Genomic DNA, 24,794 nt, shown 5'->3' with positions numbered 1-24,794 from the left:
TGTCCATCAGAAGCGTGGTGCTGAAACTGCATCACGCTGATGGGCTGGGGGAGCTGTGCATATTATCTGCCTGTGCTTGCCTTTGATTGCACAGGATTCCCCCTCCCCCTGTGTTAGATATGGCCTCCCTACTGCTGCCCATAGTAACATAATAAACTCTTTACTCACCTCCTCCAGCGTCTGCAGGTCTCCCTCCTGCTGGCTGTGATTAGGCATGCAGAGATATCTCTCTCTGCTGTCCCGATCACATGACCTCCACTAGAACTAGGAAGTAGGAAGTGCAGGAGACAGGAGGAGTTCAACCCCGAGGAGGGACACAAGAGAGAGGACTGTGCTGCAGAAGGTAAAGAGTTTATTATACTAAAAGCTGCAACATGGGGGCGATATGTAACAGAGGGTGATGTGTGCCTGCCACAGTGGCCCTGTCTGCCTGCCACAGTGGCCCTGTCTGCCTGCCACAGTGGCCCTGTCTGCCTGCCACAGTGGCCCTGTCTGCCTGCCACAGTGGCCCTGTCTGCCTGCCATAGGGGAAATGTGGCATCACTGGGGGACGTGTTCAATATAAGGTGGCCATATCCAGATTAAGGAGGCTAATTTTAGGATGAGGGGGCTATGAGGGACATATACCCTATATTATTTGTTAGACGGACACTGGCATTATAAGACGGACCCCATTTATTAAAAAATTCTCTATTCCTTCACCAAATTTGGGGGTGCGTCTTATAATCAGGTGCGTCTTATAAAGCGAAAAATACGGTATGTTGAATAATCTTTGTTTTCCGATCATTTGAGAGTTGTTGTGAGGAGCCCATGATTCCGCTCTTCATAGGAGATTCAAATAGGAGAACAACTTGCAAGTGGCCACCTTAAATACCTTTTCTCATGATTGGATACACCTGCCTATGAAGTTCAAAGCTCAATGAGGTTACAAAACCAATTTAGTGCTTTAGTAAGTCAGTAAAAAGTAGTTGGGAGTCTTCAAAACAAGAAATTGATAAGGGTGCCCATACTTTTGCACCCGTCAAATTTTGTTTAAATGTGGGTTGCACATTTTCTGTTAGTACAATAAACCTCATTTCAATCCAGAAATATTACCGAGTCCATCAGTTATTAGATATATGAAACTGAAAAAGCTGTTGCAAAAACCCAAATTGTTATAAAGAAAAAAGGTTCACATTAATAGGGGTGCCCATACTTTTTCATATGACTGTATATATCAACTGACAATGGAACGGAATTCAAACCAGAGTACACCTCTTTCTACGTAATGTGCTTCTGATGAGGTGATCACATGAACCAAATCTTATTTAACGAGTCAAACTATAAAAAAACCACTGCTGTGGTCTTTACAATCCTCTTGCAATAGGACAAGCTGGATGGCAAAACAAGTGCTAGTAATGTCCCAAAAGTAATAGCAATGAAAATTAACTTTTAACCATGCCAAAGGAGTTAAGAAAAGTCTTGAGTGAGGAAAAAGGCTCTATTCTGGCTTTACTAGCAGAGGGATACAGTGAGCGTCATGTTGCCTCCATCCTCAAAATTTCTAAGACAGCAGTCCATTACAACCATGTCAAGCAGCAGACAATGGGGACAACAAAGCTACAGACCAGGAGAGGGCAAAAGCGACTCTCCACTGACCGGGATGATCGTCATCTTATTTGAATATCACTCTGCAATCGTAGGATGACGTCAAGTGACCTACAAAAGGAATGGCAAATGGCAGCTAGGGTGAAATGCGCGGCAATAACCGTTCGTAACAGGCTCCTAAAGGCAGGGCTCAAGTCATGTAAAGCTAGAAAAAAGCCTTTCATCAATGAGAAGCAAAGGAGAGCCAGGCTGAAGTTTGCCAAAGACCATAAGGATTGGACCATTGAGGACTGGAGTAAAGTAATCTTCTCTGATGTGTCTAATTTTCAGCTTTGCCCAACACCTGGTTATGTAATGGTTAGACGGAGACCTCGAGGCATACAAGCCACAGTGTCTTGCACCCACTGTGAAATTTGGTGGAGGATCAGTGATCATCTGGGGATGCTTCGGCAAGGCTTGAATTGGGCAGATTAATCTTTGCGAAGGATGTATGAATCAAGCCGCATACAAGGTTATCCTGGAAAAATAGTTGCTTTCTTCTGCTCAGGCAATGTTCCCCAACTCTGAGGACTGGTTTTTCCAGCAGGATAATGCGACGTGCCACACAGCTAGGTCAATCAATGTGTGGTTGAAGGACCACCACATCATAACCCTGTCATGGTCAGCCCAATCTCCAGACCTGAACCCCTTTGAAAACTTCTGGAATGTAATCAAGAGGAAGATGCCATCAAACAAAGAACTGCTTACATATTTGCTCCAGGAGTGGCATAAGGTCACCCAAAAGCAGTGTGAAAGACTGGTGGAAAGCAAGCCAAGATGCATGAAAGCTGTGATTTAAAATTCATGGTTATTCCACAAAATATTGATTTCTGAACTCTTACGAAGTTAAACCATTCCCATTTTAGGTCAATTAGGATTACCAAAATTATTTATATTTACCAAATGCCAGAATGAGAGAGAATGTTTTAAGGCATTTTTATTTCTTTCCGCAAAGTCAAAAGCGTACATACACTAAGAGTACTATGCCTTTAAACAATACGGGACAGCTCTTATGATGTCATGTTTTTGGAAGCTTCTGACAGGTTTATTGGCATAAGGTACTTTCACACTTGCGTTGGACGGCTTCCGTTGCTATCCGCAGCCTTGAGGAATTACGGTAACCGTTGCAGGAAACCGTTATATTCCTCATAGACTTCTTTTAGCTATGGATAGCAACGGATGGTCTTGCCCCGCGGCGCATCAGTTGTTTTGACGCTGACTGTCAGTGACCGTCGGGCGGATGGAACGCTGCATGTAGCGTTTTTCTGCACTTGGCGGAGTGTCAAAAAAACGCAACCTGCAGAATTCCGTCGGCGTCCGTTTTTATAATGGACGTCTATGGTGGCGGATTCCATTAGAATCCATCATTTTGACGGATTCCGTTAACACATCCGTCTTTACACAACTGCGCATGCCAAGATGTGTAAAGTCAAGGAAAAAAAATCTATAACGGATTGCGTTATTTTGTATGATCCGTAGCATCCGTTGTGCCACTATATGCAACGCATCCGTTGCATGCGTCACACAACGCAATGCTACGGATCCCGTCCAACACAAGTGTGAAACTAGCCTTATCTGAGTTTATTAGAGACACACCTGTGGATGTATTTTAATGCACATGTGAAACGCACTGCTTTTTGTGTAGTATGGGAAAATCTAATTTTATTAGGCACATTTATAGTCATAATAGATCATGGCATCCTCAGAATGCAATATATATCTAAAATCAGCCCATCCCTTTTTACACCTCTCCCATGTCCCACTATCCCCTTTACTAAACCCCTGGTGAGAAAAATTTGCAATACAAGTCATACTAAATACAAGATCATAAAGGCAAACAATTAAAGAGCACATCGCTGGCAAGCTCATAAGATACCACAAAAGGACTTTGAATCCACTCATCCCATTGTTTACCGAAGTTGGGAACTGCGCCTTTTTTGATATAAATTATTTTCTCCATTTAAAATGGTGTTATTTAGTCTAGAAATTATCTCGGATATCCCAGGTTGGCTAGTGGCCAACCAGTGACTAGCAATCATTTTCCTCGTCTGATACAGAATTTTCGATATTGCGAGTTGTGTAGCAGCAGGAACTACCTCCTCTTCTACTCCCAAGATGCCCAATTTCGGGCTAAAGTGTATATATACATTGAATACTCTCTCTATCAAGTGAGATGAACATGCTTTAGTCAGACATGTGCATAACAAACCAAGAACAAAAGCAAAAGACCGTGTGAAGATGCTGGCAGAAACTTGTAAGATTGTGTCATTATCCTCAGACAAACAAGTACTGTATCAACATGAGGTGAAAGGCCACTCTGCCAGGAAGAAGCAATTACTCCAAAAGAAACCTAGAAAGGCCAGATCAATGTTTGCAAAAGTACACAGGAACGAAGATCTTAGCAAAAGTACACAGGAACGAAGATCTTAATTATTGGAAACCTGTCCTGTGGTGTGACGTAACTAAAATTGAACCGTTTGACTATAATGACCATCGCTATGCTTGAAGAAAAAAGGGAGACATTTTGAAGCCTAAGAACACCATTTCAACTGTGAAACATGGGGTGACAGCATCATGTTGTGTAATAGTTTTGCTGTATGAGGGACTGGTGCATTTCACAAAATAGTTGGCATCATGAGGAAAGAAGATTGTGGCAATACTGAAGCATCTGAAGACATCAGCCAGGAACTTAAAGCTTGGGAGGAAATGGGTCTTTCAAATAGTCAGTGACCCAAAGTATACTGCCAAACCTTATGATTCAGTGACCGAGGCGGATCAGAAAATGGACAAAAACTCGGAAACCCAAAAAATAACCAGAGTGGCTGGAACCTTAACGGACTGCAGACCTAATACTCACACACAACTAGAAATAGCCGTGGAGCGTGCCTACGATGACCTGGTCTCCTCAACACAGCCGGAGAACTAAATATTCTTACAGGCAAAAATATTAAAGCTAATCTGCCTTGGCGTAGTCCCCAAAGATATAGCTAGCCCCCACATGTAAAGACTACGGTGATATAGGAAAACACAATACATAGCTAGAGAATAGATTCAGCAAAGATGAGGCCCAAACTATCTGCATAGGTAAGGATAGAAAAGAGCACTGACTGCAGCCGTAAAAGCCTTAGTAAATACCAGCACGCCTGATATAGAAAAATACTGAGCCTACACAGGCTCTCCCCCACTAGATCAGTACTCTGGTGTTACTGGGATCCAAGAAAAACACTGATATGGAGGAGGGACTGAGTTTAGTACCAAGCATGACAAAACACAATAGCAGAACATGGAGCAAGGTACACAGATACTCCCAGCAGGGGATGATCCAACTCCACCAAGAACTCCACACAGGCAAAATAACAAAGTGAAAACATATAAGCAGAGGTACAAAGACCAACTTATCTGAGAGGAGTTCTGGTAGACACAGAGAAAAGGACTGGTTTCAGAATGTCCTTAGCACACAGGAGATACATTGAGCACCGGTAAGGAACAAAAGCACAGTACTCAGTTACAGTTAGGTCCAGAAATATTTGGACAGTGACACAATTTTCGCGAGTTGGGCTCTGCATGCCACCACATTTGGATTTGAATTGAAACCTCTACAACAGAATTCAAGTGCAGATTGTAACGTTTAATTTGAAGGTTTGAACAAAAATATCTGATAGAAATTGTAGGAATTGTACACATTTCTTTACAAACACTCCACATTTTAGGAGGTCAAAAGTAATTGGACAAATAAACCAAACCCAAACAAAATATTTTTATTTTCAATATTTTGTTGCGAATCCTTTGGAGGCAATCACTGCCTTAAGTCTGGAACCCATGGACATCACCAAACGCTGGGTTTCCTCCTTCTTAATGCTTTGCCAGGCCTTTACAGCCGCAGCCTTCAGGTCTTGCTTGTTTGTGGGTCTTTCCGTCTTAAGTCTGGATTTGAGCAAGTGAAATGCATGCTCAATTGGGTTCAGATCTGGTGAGTGACTTGGCCATTGCAGAATGTTCCACTTTTTTGCACTCATGAACTCCTGGATAGCTTTGGCTGTATGCTTGGGGCCATTGTCCATCTGTACTATGAAGCGCCGTCCGATCAACTTTGTGGCATCTGGCTGAATCTGGGCTGAAAGTATATCCTGGTACACTTCAGAATTCATCCGGCTACTCTTGTCTGCTGTTATGTCATCAATAAACACAAGTGACCCAGTGCCATTGAAAGCCATGCATGCCCATGCCATCACGTTGCCTCCACCATGTTTTACAGAGGATGTGGTGTGCCTTGGATCATGTGCCGTTCCCTTTCTTCTCCAAACTTTTTTCTTCCCATCATTCTGGTACAGGTTGATCTTTGTCTCATCTGTCCATAGAATACTTTTCCAGAACTGAGATGGCTTCATGAGGTGTTTTTCAGCAAATTTAACTCTGGCCTGTCTATTTTTGGAATTGATGAATGGTTTGCATCTAGATGTGAACCCTTTGTATTTACTTTCATGGAGTCTTCTCTTTACTGTTGACTTAGAGACAGATACACCTACTTCACTGAGAGTGTTCTGGACTTCAGTTGATGTTGTGAACGGGTTCTTCTTCACCAAAGAAAGTATGCGGCGATCATCCACCACTGTTGTCATCCGTGGACGCCCAGGCCTTTTTGAGTTCCCAAGCTCACCAGTCAATTCCTTTTTTCTCAGAATGTACCCGACTGTTGATTTTGCTACTCCAAGCATGTCTATCTCTCTGATGGATTTTTTTCTTTTTTTTTCAGCCTCAGGATGTTCTGCTTCACCTCAATTGAGAGTTCCTTAGACCGCATGTTGTCTGGTCACAGCAACAGCTTCCAAATGCACACACCTGTAATCAACCCCAGACCTTTTAACTACTTCATTGATTACAGGTTGAGGGAGACGCCTTCAGAGTTAATTGTAGCCCTTAGAGTCCCTTGTCCAATTACTTTTGGTCCCTTGAAAAAGAGGAGGCTATGCATTACAGAGCTATGATTCCTAAACCCTTTCTCCGATTTGGATGTGAAAACTCTCATATTGCAGCTGGGAGTGTGCACTTTCAGCCCATATTATATATATAATTGTATTTCTGAACATGTTTTTGTAAACAGCTAAAATAACAAAACTTGTTTCACTGTCCAAATATTTCTGGACCTAACTGTATATAGGCCCAGTTAGAACACCATGATTGCTAATCCTCCCCAGCTGTCTGGTTTCTATTTTGCAAGCCAACTTCACTACCAGCACTGACCACAAAAGGGAGCCCCAAACTGGAACCTAGTCCAAATGTATTCACAGCAGTCATGTTTTAGTCAGACATGTGCATATCAAACAAAGAACAAAAGCAAAAGACCTTGTGAAGATGCTGGCAGAAGCTGGTAAGATTGTGTCGTCATCCTCAAACAAGTACTGTATCAACATGGGGTGAAAGACCACTGCCTGGAAGAAGCAATTACTCCAAAAGAAACATAAAAAGGCTAGATCAATGTTTGCAAATGTACACAGGAACAAGATCTTAATTTTTGGAGACCTGTCCTGTGGTGTGACAAAACTAAAATTGAACTGTTTGACTTTAATGACCATCGTTATGCTTGAAGAAAAAAGGGAGACGTTTTGAAGCCTAAGAACATCATCCCAACTGTGAAACACAGGGTGGCAGCATCATGTTGTGTAATAGTTTTGCTGTACGAGGGACTGGTGCATATCAGAAAATGGCATCATGAGGAAAGAAGATTATGTGGCAATTCTGGAGTAAGGGGTGCTTCACACACAGCGAGCTCGCTGCCGAGATCGCTGCTGAGTCACGCTTTTTGTGACGCAGCAGTGACCTCATTAGCGATCTCGCTGTGTGTGACAATGAGCAGCGATCTGACCCCTGCTGCGAGATCGCTGCTCGTTACACACAGCCCTGGTTCGTTTTCTTCAAAGCCGCTCTCCCGCTGTGACACACAGATCGCTGTGTGTGACAGCGAGAGAGCGACAAATGAAGCGAGCAGGAGCCGGCATCTGACAGCTGAGGTAAGCTGTATCCAAGATAAACATCGGGTAACCAAGGTGGTTCCCCGATATTTACCTTAGTTACGAGCCTCTGCAGCTCTCACGCTGCCTGTGCTGCCGGCTCCGGCTCTCTGCACATGTAGCTGCTGTACACATCGGGTTAATTAACCCGATGTGTACAGCAGCTAGGAGAGCAAGGAGCCAGCGCTAAGCAGTGTGCGCGGCTCCCTGCTCTCTGCACATGTAGCTGCATTACACATCGGGTTAATTAACCCGATGTGTACTGTAGCTATGGTAGGAGAGCAAGGAGCCAGCGCTCAGTGTGCGCGGCTCCCTGCTCCCTGCACACACAGCTGTGCGCTGGTAACTAATGTAAACATCGGGTAACCATACCCGATGTTTACCTTAGTTACCAGTCTCCGCAGCTTCCAGACGGCAGCTCCGTGCAAGCGCAGCGTCGCTTGCACGTCGCTGCTGGCTGGGGGCTGTTCACTGGTCGCTGGTGAGATCTGCCTGTTTGACAGCTCACCAGCGACCATGTAGCGATGCAGCAGCGATCCTGACCAGGTCAGATCGCTGGTCGGATCGCTGCTGCATCGCTAAGTGTGAAGGTACCCTAACATCTCAAGACATCAGCCAGAAACTTAAAGCTTGGGAGGAAATGGGTCTTTCAAATAGACAATGACCCGAATATATATAGTATACTGCCAAACTGGTTACAAAGTGGCTTAAGAATAACAAAGTCAATGTTTTGGAGTGGCAATCAGAAAGCCCTTATCTTAATCTTATTGACAATTTATGGGCAAAGCTGAAAAGGCTGATGCAAGCAAGGCGACCTACAAACATGGCTCAGTTACACCATTTCTGTCAGGAGGAATGGGCCTAAATTCCTACCAACTATGTAAACTTCTGGTTTCAACTGATAGATATCTATCTTTTAAAGAACAATATGTACAATATTGTACCTTCGTTTCCTACTCCTGAAGACGTCTTTTGGAATACATGTATTATCTAACAGTTTTCAATAAAATGGAAAAAAACCCCCACAAAGCAGGTGGGTCCCCAAACAATGGGATACTTATAAAAAAATTAAAGATGGTACTTGCCCTTCAGTTTGCTGTGCTTTGAGTGCATAGGTGATGTCAAGAGTGCAGCACACCTCACCACTGCAACCAGTCGCATAGCTCAGCCATGTACAGCAGCGGAGCCAGTTGAGCTCAGTGATTGGCTGCAGTGGTAATATGCACTCTAATCGTGACATCACCACTTCAGCCAAAATGAAGACACTGGGGCGGCAGCTGAGAACCAGAGCTGTATTGGGAGAGGATATGTAAGGCATGTGCAAATGATGTCTTTGTCAGGTGGATTTCGGCTGAAAAAAAACCTCTCAGAAAAGGCACAAAATAATGAACCTGTGCATGGTTTATGGAAAGACTACTTGCTATGTATAAGTTCAGGCACACAGACAAAAAATGCTGACTTTCCATGAAGCCTCTTTCTCTTGGAAAACCGCGTTTCAAAGATGACGTATGCACATGTGTGTCATTGTTTTTGGTTTTTTTTTTATTATTTACAAGTAATTCTTTGGGGACCACTTTTTTTTTTGCGTAAAACCCCGAGCTGGTCCACATAATTGCATACATTTGCATTAAGTAGCTGCACATTAATACTTACAAGCCTGTCACAGCGCCACTTGAGTTTTGTGCACAAAAGCCATGCTTAAGAAACCATAGAATTCTTTGGGACTCTTGTATCTTTTGTAAGCTCTCCGTTTCCCAGACCTACAGGAGTACTGAATAACTAAGCTACATGTGACAAAAATTTGGATAACGCTAAACTTAGACGTCTGTGAAACCGGTCTGTGAGAAGACTGTGATGTACAGATTGGTGGCAGTCTCCCATCTTGAATGGCCTAAATGAGGCTATTAAGTTTAGGTCGGTAGACTCACGGACTGTTTTTCATGGACGTATGAATTTGGACTTAATTTTTTGGGGTTTTTTTTTTTTAATAAAACTCCATTTTACCTTTTTCCCCTCTATACTGATTGTGCATGTAGTGTACTGTCCGTGGTATATCCTCTCATACTGCCACCTTCTCCGGGATCCAGCGTCATTCTGCTCCTCTTCTCAATGATGTCACCGCTCTTTAGACTCTCCGAGTCACTCTGTGATCTATGCAGGAGTCGGAAGTCTTTTATAGTCTTTTTTTTTTTTTTTGTAAGACTATACAGCTTCATTCTGATGCTCCATAGGCTTCCATTGTAAAAGTCACAAGCAGGTCACGCAGAGTGGTGACATCACTGAGAATAGGAGCAGAATAGCGCTGGATCCCTGTGAAGAGGGTGGTAGGAGAGGATATAAACGCACTGACTGTACACTAATTACACACAAACACAGAGGGGTAGTCCATAGCAGGACTTCCATTACGGTATTTATGCCAAAAAATGGTTTTACAGGCTGGTGTTTGACAACATTCACCAATCTGTGAGTGTTACCATCCAAGAGAAACTGACCAATTTTTATTTTTATTTTTGTTAAATTACGGAGTTTGTCTGAGCTTTATCCATGGAATCTTGACAATGTATGAGTTATAATGGATAGAGCTAGAACGTAACTCTGAAGTGTAGTCTGCTCTGCACGGTTTCTTGTAGACCAGGGGTGGGAAATCTCTGGACGGTGATGTCTTTCTCCAGCCACAGAGCTTTGGCCGGTGGCCACGTTTTGCCAATTGCTGGCTGTTAAATTGCTCATTACTAGTGATAGTTGGACCCAGACTTTAAAAGTCCGGACCCGCGCGGGTTCAAAAGTACCTCAGTATTCTCGGGAATTTCGGGTATTGATCCATATCTTGCACTCGGGTAATACAAAAAAAATAAAGGAAAAATAAAGAAAAAAAATAATAAAACAAGCATGCTATACTTCGTCACTGACGTGGCTGTAACTGCTCCCGCGGCCACTCATTCACTTCCAGGGCCGCTTATTACCTTCATTGAATATGCACTGCATTCCCCACCGAGCGGCGTCTGTGATTGTTTGCAGCTAGACATGCCCCCCACCCTGAGTGATAGCATGTCTGTCGCTTCCAATCAGACCCTGTCTGCAGGTCTATATTGTACAGTAAAAATAAGTAAAGACAATTTGGCGTAGGGTCCCCCCATATTATGATACCCAGCACAGATAAAGCATACGGCTACAGGCTGCAGCCACCAGCCGTGTGCTTATCTTGGCTCTGTAGCAAAATAAGAGAAACCTTATGCAGCGATTTTGTTTTAATTTTTTTTCAAATAATAAAATGGAAAAAAAAAAGAAAAAGAAATGCGGCCTTTCTCCCCCGCAACCCCAATTTTGATACCTAGCCATGATAAAGCCTGACAGCTGGGGGATGGTATTCCCAGGCTGGAGAGACCCATAATTATGGACACCCCCCACCCCCCCAGCCTAAAAGTAACAACCTGCAACCGTCCAAGATTGCTGCATCCACTAGATGCGACAATCCAACACTTTACCCGGATCTTCCCGATTTTGCCCTGGTGCGGTGGCAATCGGGGTACTAAGGGTTAATTGCAAATCACAGGTGCCACTAAGCCCTAGATTGGTAATGAGAGGTATGAGACCCCCCCCCCCCAATTATTAATCTGTAAGTGAAATGAGGTAAACGGACTGTAAAAATCCTTAATTTGAAATAAGTCAAAGAAATGCCCTCTTTCACCCATTTATTAACCCCAAAACACCCCTCTAGGTCTGACGTAGTCCAGATGAGGGCATACGACTATTCCACCTCTGCTGCATTACTGAAGGCACAGTGCATGATCATGGTGCGTGACTGCCCACTGTGGACTTCAGGCAGAGACTGATCAGCGATCCACAGTGATGTCACTCAGGTAAATTGCGGATACATAGTTGAAGGTTCCCACAGCCCTCCTGCTGTGACCGCAGGTGACCTTTATTAAATTCAGTAACTTCACCTGAGATGGGGTCACTGAGGTCAGGTTACCTGCAGTCACCGATGTGGCATATTTCTGAGCTCAGCTGCATGCTAAATCTAAAAACTTTCATTGAGTTACAACTGCTGCACCCAGTAAATAGTCTTGGATTTGAGGTCTCCTTGCCTACATTAGGCTGCTCTTGGATGAGGCAACAAAACCCTGGTGACAGATTCCCTTTAATGGATGTCTACTAACTTTTTTTTTTATTTTAGTGCAGGAAAAAAATAACCAGCTTTACAAAGAAAAAAAAATGCTCACTCGTCGTTTTTTCTTCTTCTAGGGAGACAGAAGGGGTACCAAGCACAGCCATCAGAGAAATCTCACTCCTCAAGGAACTTAACCATCCCAACATAGTCAAGTCAGTGGCTCTTCAGTGTCCCTATGAATTTGTGTGCATACCATTATGTTTCTAGGTCTTGTTCATACATGTCTACTCTGACTAGGCTCCTGGATGTCATTCACACCGAGAACAAGCTATATCTGGTCTTTGAGTTTCTTAACCAAGATCTGAAGAAATTTATGGACAGCTCTAATATTACAGGGATCCCAGTGCCTCTTGTTAAAGTAAGTACAACTATTGAAAGCTACATTAACTTGGAACTACTTGGCAGGAATTTATTTTTTTGGATTTTTTTTTTTTTTTTTATTTTACAGAGCGCTTTTGTAATATTGCTTTGTCTTCTACATACTGTATTTGGTTAGATTTCTTTTGTTTTCCAAATTTTTGACGTTCTAAAACTGTTGGTCAAGTGATGCATCACAAGCTCTAATGCTGCTGCATTAAAGTGGACCTGGCAGCTGGCCATGGGCAGCATCAATCGAAGTCTAACTCAATCTTTACTGTCTGGCTCCCTAAAAAGAGAGTGTGTGTGTGTGTGTGTGTGTGTGTGTGTGTGTGTGTGTGTGTGTGTGATGAGACCTGTCTCTCATGGTGGACTTGGGGAGAAAGAAACCAGGGAACAGCCTGTTGGTCTTGTCACTCAAGCTACAGTCCCCAGCTGCCTTTTATGTGTGTATATCTTCTCTGAAATGCCAGCCAGTGTCTGATCTGTGCTGCCCATGGTTTGGTCACCATTAATCGGCTGTCTGGTTTACTTAAACATGCCGACTTGCAGTACTAGCAAATTTCTTATTAGCGCGTTAGGTAAGTAACTGAAAGCAGCTGAGTTGCTGGAGATAACAATAGGCTCATGAGTTGTAGTCAGGTGGGCTCTTTTCCATTTTCGTTTTTTACCTCCCCTTCTTCCAAGAGCCATAACTCTCTTCCCCCCCCCACCTCCCCCATGTCCACATAACCGTATGAGGGCTTGTTTTTTGGGGAACAAGTTGTACTTTTGAATGAAGCCATTCATTTTGCCATGTGTTGCACTGGAAAGCAGGGAAAAAATATAAATTAATTGAAATTGCAAAAAAAGTGCAATTTCATGAATTTGTTTTAAAATTTATTTTCACTATGTGATAAAACTGGTCTGTCGGTAAGGTTCTCCAGGTCAGTACGATTATGCAGGTACCAAACATTTTATATATAGTGTGCTTTCTTTGTCGCTCCATTGGGAGACCCAGACAATTGGGTGTATAGCTATGCCTCCGGAGGCCACACAAAGTATTACACTAAAAGTGTAAAGCCCCTCCCCTTCTGCCTATACACCCCCCGTGCTCACGGGCTCCTCAGTTTTTATGCTTTGTGCGAAGGAGGCAGACATCCACGCATAGCTCCACAGCTTGGTCAGCAGCAGCTGCTGACTAGGTCGGATGGAAGAAAAGAGGGCCCATAATAGGGCCCCCAGCATGCTCCCTTCTCACCCCACTTTGTCGGCGGTGTTGTTAAGGTTGAGGTGACCATTGCGGGTACACAGGCAGGAGCCACATGCTGTTTTCCTTCCCCATCCCTTAATGGGCTCTGGGTGAAGTGGGAACCGGATCGGTCTCCAGGCACTGGGACCGTGCTCCCTCCGCAGCCCCTGGGAATCTGCAGGATAGGAGCTGGATATCGTCAGGGACAAAGCCCTGCTACTATGAGGTACTCTGTGTCTCCGTGGGGACCGCGCATGGAGCGCTGGTCCCATACACATTACAGCACTGCTGGGTGTGTTAGTGCGCCGGGCATGGAGCGCTTGTGCCAGACACTTTCCAGCTCTGCTGGGTGTGTTAGTGCGCCGGACATGGAGTGCTTGTGCCAGACACTTTCCAGCTCTGCTGGAGGTGTTAGTGCGCCGGACATGGAGCGTTAGTGCCAGACACTTTCCAGCACTGCTGGAGGTGTTAGTGCGCCGGGGGACTACGCGCGGCCGCGCTTATTGCCGGCCGCGCTTATTGCCGGCCGCGCTTATAACTTTAGTCCCCGGCTTCTGCGGCCTAGTGTCGTTCTTTCCCGCCCACAGGCCTGCCAGTCAGGGGAGGGGCGGGATGCTGCACGGATCGTCAGCGGAGGGCTGGAGCATACATTAGTATCCTCCTCCCTCCTCACTCAGTACAGTGGGGCACTGGATTCCCGCACTTTTCTTGGGCACGCCCACGGTCTCCTCCTCCCCACAGAACGCCGGCAGCCATTCCTGTCAGCGATTCAGACGCTGGAGAGGAGAGGCAACACAGGGAGACCCAGGCAGGGAATCTGGTGACCACACAACTGCTCTGAGCGGTCGGTAAGTAGCACCTGTGGTGCTGGCCCCACTGAGTACCGAAGTGTGTGTATATATATATATATATATATATATATATATATATATATATAGGCTTATAGGCTATACATTGCACTGTACGGTCGCTCTGTTGATTTTTGGCTATATACCCTCCTGGTTGTTCTCAGAGGAGACAACATGTCATCTGCAAAAAGCAAGGGTGCCAAAGCACAGGCGTACTTTGCAACCTGTACCTCATGTACAGCTGTACTACCGGCAGGGTCCACTGACCCTCATTGTGTGCAATGCTCGGCCCCTGTAGCACTTACTCAGCCGGAGCCTCTGCTACAGGTGGCCCAGGTGGATCCACCTGCTACCACTGTCCAGGTGACCGGGACGGAGTTTGCAGCCTTTGCTGACAAACTGTCTGAGACTATGGATAAATGGTCTGCTAAAATACTGGAAGCTTTGCAGTCCAGACCGGTGATTCAGGCCCCGGGCTCTATCCAATCCTTGACCCCTGGTCCCCCTCAATTGGAACAGCAATGTGCCCCGGGGGTAACCCACAGGTCCCAGGGTGAGGTCTCTGACACGGACCGCAGTCCCAGGCCGCCCAAGCGGGGTCGCTGGGAAATTCCCTCCACTTCATCACACTGTTCAGGGTCCCAGCAGGGGGACTCTCTGGAGGATGAAGCGGAGGTCTCAGATCAGGATTCTGATACTGAAGCCGCTCTCAACCTAGATACACCTGAAGGTGACGCAGTAGTGAATGACCTTATAGCGACCATCAATCAGGTGTTGGATATTTCTCCCCCAGCTCCTCCAATTGAGGAGTCTGCTTCTCAGGAGAAATTCCGTTTCAGGTTTCCAAAGCGTACATTAAATATGTTTCTGGATCACTCTGACTTCAGAGAGGCAATCCAGAAAAACCTAGACTGTCCAGACAAGCGTTTTTCCAAGCGCCTTAAGGACCCACGTTATCCCTTCCCCCCCCCCCCCCCCCCCGAGGTTGTCAAGGGCTGGACTCAGTGTCCTAAGGTGGATCCTCCAATCTCCAGACTGGCGGCTAGATCCATAGTTGCAGTGGAAGATGGGGCTTCACTCAAAGATGCCACTGACAGACAGATGGAACTATGGTTAAAATCCATCTATGAAGCTATAGGCGCGTCTTTTGCTCCAGCATTCGCTGCCGTATGGGCACTCCAAGCTATCTCAGCTTGTCAGGCGCAGATTCATGCGGTAACACGTAAATCTGTCCCACAAGTGGTGTCCTTAACCAATCAGGCGTCTGCGTTTGCGTCCTACGCCATTAATGCTATCCTGGACTCTGCGAGCCATACGGCGGTGGCATCCGCCAACTCGGTGGTACTCCGCAGGGCCATGTGGCTACGTGAATGGAAGGCAGACTCTGCTTCCAAAAAGTTCTTAACCGGTTTGCCATTGGCTGGCGACCGCTTGTTTGGTGAGCGATTGGATGAAATCATTAAACAATCCAAGGGAAAGGATTCATCCTTACCCCAGTCCAAACCAAACAGACCTCAACCACGGAAGGTACAATCGAGGTTTCGGTCCTTTCGGACCGCGGGCAGATCTCAATTTTCCTCGTCCAAAAGGCCTCAGAAAGATCAGAGGAACTCAGATGCATGGCGGTCTAAGTCACGTCCTAAAAAGACCGCCGGAGGCACCGCTCCCAAAGCGGCCTCCTCATGACTTTCGGCCTCTTCAAACCGCATTCTCGGTCGGTGGCAGGCTCTCCCGCTTTTGCGACACCTGGCTGCCACAAGTAAAAGACCGATGGGTGAGAGACATTCTATCTCACGGTTACAGGATAGAGTTCAACTCTCGTCCTCCGACTCGTTTCTTCAGAACATCTCCATCCCCCGACAGAGCCGAGGCTCTTATGCAGGCGGTGGGCACCCTGAAGGCGGAAGGAGTGGTGATCCCGGTTCCTCTTCAGCAACGGGGTCACGGTTTTTACTCCAACTTGTTCGTGGTGCCAAAAAAGGACGGATCCTTCCGTCCCGTTCTGGACCTAAAGCTGCTCAACAAGCATGTGAAAACCAGGCGGTTCCGGATGGAATCGCTTCGCTCCGTCATCGCCTCCATGTCCCAAGGAGATTTCCTGGCATCAATAGACATCAAAGATGCTTATCTCCACGTACCGATTGCGCCAGAGCATCAGCGCTTCCTGCGCTTCGCCATAAGGGACGAACACCTTCAGTTCGTGGCACTACCTTTTTGGCCTGGCAACAGCCCCACGGGTCTTCACCAAGGTCATGGCAACAGTGGTGGCAATCCTACACTCTCAGGGACACTCGGTGATCCCTTACTTAGACGATCTACTTGTCAAGGCACCCTCTCAAGGGGCATGCCAACACAGCCTGAACATTGCTCTGGAAACACTCCAGAGTTTCGGGTGGATCATCAATTTTCCAAAGTCAAATCTGACACCGGCCCAATCACTAACATATCTTGGCATGGAGTTTCATACTCTCAGCGATAGTGAAGCTTCCGCTGACCAAACAGCGTTCACTACAGACAGGGGTGCAATCTCTCCTTCATGGTCAGTCACACCCCCTGAGGCGCCTCATGCACTTCCTAGGGAAGATGGTGGCAGCAATGGAGGCAGTTCCTTTTGCGCAGTTTCATCTGCGCCCACTTCAATGGGACATTCTCCGCAAATGGGACAGGAAGTCGACGTCCCTCGACAGGAACGTCTCCCTTTCTCGGGCAGCCAAAGCTTCCCTTCAGTGGTGGCTTCTTCCCACTTCTCTGTCAAAGGGGAAATCCTTCCTGCCCCCATCCTGGGCTGTGGTCACGACTGACGCGAGCCTGTCAGGGTGGGGAGCGGTCTTTCTTCACCACAGGGCTCAGGGGACTTGGACTCAGACAGAGTCCTCCCTTCAGATCAATGTTCTGGAGATAAGGGCAGTGTATCTTGCCCTAAAGGCGTTCCAGCCGTGGCTGGAAGGCAAACAGATCCGAATTCAGTCGGACAACTCCACAGCGGTGGCATACATCAACCACCAAGGCGGGACACGCAGTCGGCAAGCCTTCCAGGAGGTCCGGCGGATTCTGCTGTGGGTGGAAGCCACAGCCTCCACCATATCCGCAGTTCACATCCCGGGCGTAGAAAACTGGGAAGCAGATTATCTCAGTCGCCAGGGCATGGACGCAGGGGAATGGTCCCTTCACCCGGACGTGTTTCAGGAGATCTGTTGCCGCTGGGGCATGCCGGACGTCGACCTAATGGCGTCCCGGCACAACAACAAGGTCCCGACGTTCATGGCACGGTCTCAAGATCAGAGCTCTGGCGGCAGACGCCTTAGTTCAGGATTGGTCGCAGTTTCAACTCCCTTATGTGTTTCCTCCTCTGGCACTGTTGCCCAGAGTTTTACGCAAGATCAGGGCCGACTGCCGTCGAGCCATCCTCGTCGCTCCAGACTGGCCGAGGAGGTCGTGGTACCCGGATCTGTGGCATCTCACGGTCGGCCAACCGTGGGCACTCCCAGACCGACCAGACTTGCTCTCTCAAGGGCCGTTTTTCCATCTGAATTCTGCGGCCCTGAACCTGACTGTGTGGCCATTGAGTCCTGGATCCTAGCGTCTTCAGGATTATCTCAAGAGGTCATTGCCACCATGAGACAGGCTAGGAAACCAACGTCCGCCAAGATCTACCACAGGACGTGGAAAATTTTCCTGTCGTGGTGCTCTGCTCAGGGCGTTTCTCCCTGGCCGTTTACCTTGCCCACTTTTCTGTCCTTTCTTCAATCCGGATTAGAAAAGGGTTTGTCACTAGGCTCCCTTAAGGGACAAGTCTCTGCGCTCTCTGTCTTTTTTTTCAGAAGCGCCTAGCCAGACTTCCACAGGTACGCACGTTCCTGCAGGGGGTTTGTCACATCGTACCTCCTTACAGGCGTCCGTTAGAACCCTGGGATCTGAACAGGGTGCTGATGGTTCTTCAGAAACCACCGTTCGAGCCAATGAGGGATATCTCTCTCTCGCGCCTTTCACAGAAGGTGGTCTTCCTAGTGGCAGTCACATCACTTCGGAGAGTGTCTGAGCTTGCAGCGCTGTCATGCAAAGCCCCCTTCCTGGTGTTTCACCAGGACAAGGTGGTTCTGCGTCCGGTTCCGGAATTTCTCCCTAAGGTGGTATCCCCCTTTCATCTCAATCAGGATATCTCCTTACCCTCTTTTTGTCCTCATCCAGTTCACCAATGTGAAAAGGATTTGCACTTGTTAGATCTGGTGAGAGCACTCAGATTCTACATTTCTCGTACGGCGCCCCTGCGCCGCTCGGATGCACTCTTTGTCCTTGTCGCTGGCCAGCGTAAAGGGACACAAGCTTCCAAATCAACCCTGGCTCGGTGGATCAAGGAACCAATTCTCGAGGCTTATCGTTCCTCCGGGCTTCCGGTTCCCTCAGGGCTGAAGGCCCATTCTACCAGGGCCGTGGTAGCGTCCTGGGCTTTGCGGCACCAGGCTACGGCTCAGCAGGTGTGTCAGGCGGCTACCTGGTCGAGCCTGCACACTTTCACGAAACACTATCAGGTGCATACCTATGCTTCGGCAGATGCCAGCCTAGGTAGGCGAGTCCTTCAGGCGGCGGTTGCCCACCTGTAGGACGGAGCCGGTTGCGGCTCTATTATGAGGTATTATTTACCCACCCAGGGACTGCTTTTGGACGTCCCAATTGTCTGGGTCTCCCAATGGAGCGACAAAGAAGAAGGGAATTTTGTTTACTTACCGTAAATTCCTTTTCTTCTAGCTCCAATTGGGAGACCCAGCACCCGCCCCTGTTTTTTGTGTACACATGTTGTTCATGTTGAATGGTTTCAGTTCTCCGATATTCCTTCGGATTGAATTTACTTTAAACCAATTAAAATTTTTTCCTCCTTCTTGCTTTTGCACCAAAACTGAGGAGCCCGTGAGCACGGGGGGTGTATAGGCAGAAGGGGAGGGGCTCTACACTTTTAGTGTAATACTTTGTGTGGCCTCCGGAGGCATAGCTATACACCCAATTGTCTGGGTCTCCCAATTGGAGCTAGAAGAAAAGGAATTTACGGTAAGTAAACAAAATTCCCTTCTTTATTTAAAAGGTGAACATCTTTTAGGAAATTTTAGTTTAAAAAAATTGCTCGTGTTGCCTTTTTCCGAGATTGGTAATGTTTTCAAGATATGGGGCTGAATGAGGGCTTGTTTTTTGCTCCCCGAGTTGCTAATCGGATTAATCTATTTTGATAGCTTGGACTTTATATCAATGCAGCAATATTAAATATATGTTGGGGGGGGGTTTATTTGATTTTTTTTTTTTTTTTTTTTTTCTTTTAAACTATTTTATTTTTAATGTGTCAAAAGGGGGTGATTTGAACTTTATTTGTTAGTGTCCTTAAGTGACTTGAACTAGTGATTATCTGATCGCTTATACTATACATAGCAGTGCTGATGCACTGCTATGTATATTGAAAAATTTGGTCTCATATGAATGCCAGCTAAATGCTGGCTTTTACAGGAGACTCGTCATGATGTCTTCAGCAGACCCTCGGCTGTCACAGCAACTTATCAGCCCTGCTATCACTGCTGACGTGTTAAATGTTGTCCGAGATTGACGGCAGCATTTAACTCATTAACAGCTGTTCACGGATGATAGTTGAATATTTCAGCCATCATCTGTCAGGAAAGATATAGGTTGCTCTCCTGAGCCAACATCAAAGTCAGGGTCACGACGTACGACATGACCGTGTCATATGTCCTGAAGGGGTTAAAGACTCCAATTCTTCCATCTGATTTAATCTGAGCTTTCCATGGACATTGTCAGATCGGACTAAAGGGAGTGTGACCAGACAACTTATCGAATATTGAGGGGCTATCGATTGTCAGAATTTGATAACTATGTAACTTCATAATCATGGTAAGACGTACAGATGATATTTTTGATTGGAATGAGAAGTAAACCTGTCCCTTGTACATTTTCAGAGTTACATGTTCCAACTTTTACAAGGCTTGGCCTTCTGCCATTCACATCGCATCTTGCATCGTGACTTAAAGCCACAAAATTTACTTATTAACTCCGATGGAGCGATCAAACTTGCAGACTTTGGGCTGGCTCGAGCATTTGGTGTGCCAGTCAGAACCTATACACATGAGGTGAGCAGAGTTCATCTTTAGCTCCTGTAACTAATAGATGTTGCTACTTTCAGCCTGTCTTATGCATACTCTTTTTGTTTTTCTAGGTGGTGACCCTATGGTACAGAGCTCCAGAAATTCTTCTTGGCTGTAAGTACTACTCCACAGCGGTGGATATTTGGAGCCTGGGCTGCATCTTTGCAGAAATGGTATGTATATGTTAACAGATTGCGTCATCTTAAATTATATTACAGTGCTGTTCATGTTGTATGTGATCATTTCTGATAGTCTCTGTATGTTTCTGCCTGCCTCCTTTGTGTATAGAAATAATGCAGTAATTGGCTGAATGTTTTCCTTCATCAGGTATTGTAGCTGGCATCTACCACAGTATACATTAAAATGTTAGTTTTGTCTCGTGCTACCAGAAATTAGTTTTTTTTTTGTTTTTTTTTTTTTCAAGGAGCATTATTTTACGAAAATGCAGTAAAACTTCAGACATGAATTTACCTATTTTTTTTTTTTTATAGTATTTGTTTTACTTGTTCTGTACCACATGTCTTTATCAGTCTGATTTCAGCAATACCTTTCTGGCTGTGTGACCGGGTATAGCATACGGTGTTGGAAGCCTTTTACCTACGGATAAATGCTAAAAATGAAAATCAGAAGTGCTGAATAAAAAGTTCAGTCATCTGAGATATAGATACTGAATGGAGCTTTTGTATCTTCTTATTGTGTGACTTGAATGTGGTTTACACCACAGTCATGACCCCCTGCTTCCGCTCCCCAGGGATAGGGATGGCATTCATAATTGTGAATAACCTTTCATATTACTCTCTGCTGATAAAAGAATGCTCCTTAAGGCACAATTCCAATGATTTCAGATAGCATGTGATCAATGTCTAGTTTTATTAGTCTGACAGTATTGGGCTGAAGAAATAGCCAGTTTGACAATGTAGTGCGAAAAAGTGGCGCCATTCCGTAAAAAAACGTATTCATGAATTGAAAAATCATAGATGCCAGAGGACATGGGCAACTCCCTGAACGACGGCTAATTTGCACACACTAGTGCTTCAACAGGTTATACACATACGTGTGAGGTTGACCCAGGGGAAGTAGTCATGGTCATGGCACAGTTCTCGAACTCCCCGGTCAGTCCTATTGTTTTTTGTGTTGTGTTGGACCTGGTTAGATGCGTGGGTTTGTGTGATACAGGTCATACCTTTCAACCGACTGCATGTTGCTGGTGCCATTGGCGAACCAGGTCCCATCTGCAGTGCTGACTAACATGGAGGCAAAATGTTCTTTTTCAACACTTTTAGTTCAACACACTCTACTTTACATGTGATATAGAGGGCACATATCTTAAGATCATTCTCTTCATATAACTTCAGATATACAGCAGCTTAGATGGTTACTTTTACACACAACGGTCCCTTTCTGCAGAGAATCTCCAAGAGGTCAACAAACCATGGTGGGGATCGAGGTGTAAGCGGTCAGGCTCTTCACATCGCTTTGTCCTTTCTGGACAAGAGATGGTCAAGGGGAACACCATAACTCCAGCAAGGAACTCTTTACTTGCAGTCGCTGCTGAAGTGTCCGCACAGGGGGTGGATTACTGCGACTCACGTGTTGTTGCTTACCCCTGCCAGGAGGGTTCGACAGCCCGTCTACCAGCTCTGTATTAAGCATGATGCTACTCGTCTGTTTCTAACCCTTACTTGTTCCGTCTGAAGCTAGTGTCTCGGAGGTGTCTTGCTATCTCAGTCAATCTTTTGCTTCTCCGTCAACGATTCACCCACTAACTGCAGCTTTTTAGGTATTAAATGACATACAGGTCCGAACTACACACAAGTCAAACCCTATATGAATTCTAAGATGGAATCAGTCCTTTCCCTAGTGACTAGCCTCTCCTCTTGTGGGCTAGTCCCACACTAGACTATCTCTGCCTCTGCAGTCATCCTGTTTCCAGGCAAATCCAATCTTATAAACAGCCTACTTTGCAGTTCTATATTGCACTACAAATTCCTACATTAGGCCTTGTGCGCACTGGGAAATGGAATTTTCTTGAGAAAATTCCGCATGCTCTCAAAGATTACCGCACCCGTGGTAAAAAACGTGGGAAACCGCACCCGAAAACCGCATGCGGTTTGCTGCGGTTTTACCGCGGTATTATTCGCGGTATTGCCGCGTGCGGGTTGGGATGTGCTTTATTGCATTCAATGCAATAAAGCACATTGAAAAAAAAAAAAAAGTCATTTAATTCTGAGATAGTAGATAGACAGAAGAATAGACAGACAGACAGACAGACAGACAGACAGACAGCTGCATTTCCCATGGTCGGCAGTGAGTTCATATTACCGGCCGTGGGAAATGACCGGTAATTACCTCTGCTGTCTGCTGCTTTCATTCAGCGCTGTCTGTGACAGTCGCGGCTGGATGGAAGCAGTGCAGGACCTGTGGATTACGCCGGAGCTTTGGTGCGGGAGGGGTTAATAAAAGGGTGAACGAGGCTTGTTCGTTTTATTTAAAATAAAGGATTTTTCGGTGTCTGTGTTTTTTTCACTTTACTTACGGGTTGATTGTCAGCTGTCACATAGACGCTGCCATGATCAAGCCTGGAGTTAATGGCGGTGGTCCCCCACCACCATTAACCCCTTGTATTACCTTGCTGCCACTGCTACACGGTGGCAAGAAGAGCCGAGGACACGCCGGTGCTGCCGCATAATGAATGCGACAGTGCCGGGGCAGCTGCGGCTGATATTCTCGGCTGCCGGAGGGGGAGTGAGGCGGGGGACATTAACCCTGCCCCTCTCCCTCCCCAGCCTGAGAATACCGGGCCGCCGCTGTGTGCTTACCTCGGCTGGAAGATAAATATGCAGCGGAGCCCACGTTCTTTGTTTTTCTATATTTCCGTTTTCTTTCTATGTGTGTTCTATGTGTCTGTGTCTGTGTTCTATGTCTGTGATGTGTGTGTGTTTACTCTCTGCTCCGCTTCCTCTTCCTGTAATGACATCACTTCCCTGCAAACCGCAGACAAGCGATGTACATTACCGGAGGTAAACCGCGAAATACCGCAGGGAACAACGCAGGAAAACGCAGTGAACCGCACAGAATTTGCTGCCTGCGTTATTCCCTGCGGGATTTCATGATTAACATTGGAGTCAATGGAGTGAAATCCCGCAGCGATGTGCGGAAAAGAAGTGACATGCACTTGTTTTTGCTGCGGGATTCCCGCAGCAAAACATGCAGCTGTCAAATTCCGCCTAGTGCGCACAGGATTTTTTTTCTCCATAGGATTTGCTGGTGATTCACTGCAGAGATGTTATGAACATTTTCTGCAGCGAAACATGCAGCAACTCTGCGGAAAATCCGCGGCAAAATCCGGTAAGTGCGCACATAGCCTAAGTCTTCTGTTAAGTTACCATGAAGTATATTCTTATCACACTCCATGCAGGTACACATTAGAACATTGTTGATGTCTTCAGGTTTAGGAACTCTACCACCTCCTTACATAGTGAAGAAAGACAAACAACCCCTATAGGTGAGTAATACAAACACATCAGACTAATCAATTGAACACATGATTCAGTGGAATACAAAAATCAATTAAAATGCAATACATAAGAAAGATATCTTATAAAAATACCGACAAATCATTTTTATCGTTGAGACCTAATGGACCCTGTGATTTCAGATTTAAAATCCATCTGGAGGTAAAGACACCGTTTCTATCCCTGCAAACATCTATGCTTCTCGTGATCATGACTATTTAATCTTCGTCGTCCTTTTACTGAAATAATGGACTTAAAATCTCCTCTGAAACTTGTACATAATGGCCTGATCATTTTACCTATGTAGAAAAAGCTGAATGGGCAAAAAAAATTACATGTACCACAAATTATACTTTGCAAGAAATATTTTTTTATTCCCTGTTATCGGACCTTGTCTTATTTTTCTGCAACGGTCTATGGATACGGGACATAGCCTTATGGAGAGCCTCATTTAGGATCACAACTGGATCATAATGTAGCAACAAATTAGAAGCAGTGAGTTTTCCAAATAGCCTGTTTGATTTCTTGTACACCAAATTTTTGAAGGGTCTAAATGCCAAAGGATTCATGTACATGGCAAACTGTGTGCCAGTGGTTCATGGCAATAGATGAAGGACCCAATTCATCAAAGCCGTAAAAAAGGAAAAAACATCAGGCACTCACCAGTTGCTGCTTGTGCAAGTTTTGTTGTTTTATTCGTGCAGGTTACAAGTGCATGGAGTGGAGGGGAGGGAGCGGACGCTACACACGTCCAAAGACGACGGCGGCCGTTTCGCACCTGTCTGGTGCTTCAGCTGGTCTCAAAGCAATTTCACCAGAATTTTGGTGCTTTGCAAAATTATGGCACAAACTCTGAAAATTTGTCAATTTATTTTGGGGTTATTTTCACTCCAGTTTT

The 24,794-nt window shown here is 45.8% G+C and overlaps 1 protein-coding gene across 1 annotated transcript in view; it reads left to right on the top strand.

Annotated features, from left to right (window-relative positions):
* Positions 1 to 24,794, top strand: part of CDK2 (cyclin dependent kinase 2) — an 82,793-nt gene that overhangs the window by 21,781 nt on the left and 36,218 nt on the right. Inside the window, 4 exon segments of the mRNA XM_075334433.1 lie at positions 11,880 to 11,957; positions 12,043 to 12,163; positions 20,196 to 20,366; positions 20,453 to 20,554. Of these exon segments, the coding sequence (XP_075190548.1) occupies positions 11,880 to 11,957; positions 12,043 to 12,163; positions 20,196 to 20,366; positions 20,453 to 20,554 (472 nt within the window).

The sequence above is a fragment of the Anomaloglossus baeobatrachus genome, chromosome 2 (assembly GCF_048569485.1).
Source record: "Anomaloglossus baeobatrachus isolate aAnoBae1 chromosome 2, aAnoBae1.hap1, whole genome shotgun sequence".
Lineage (NCBI taxonomy): Eukaryota > Metazoa > Chordata > Amphibia > Anura > Aromobatidae > Anomaloglossus > Anomaloglossus baeobatrachus.
Note: the sequence above shows the minus strand (reverse complement) of the source record. Positions and strands in the feature narration are given on the sequence as shown.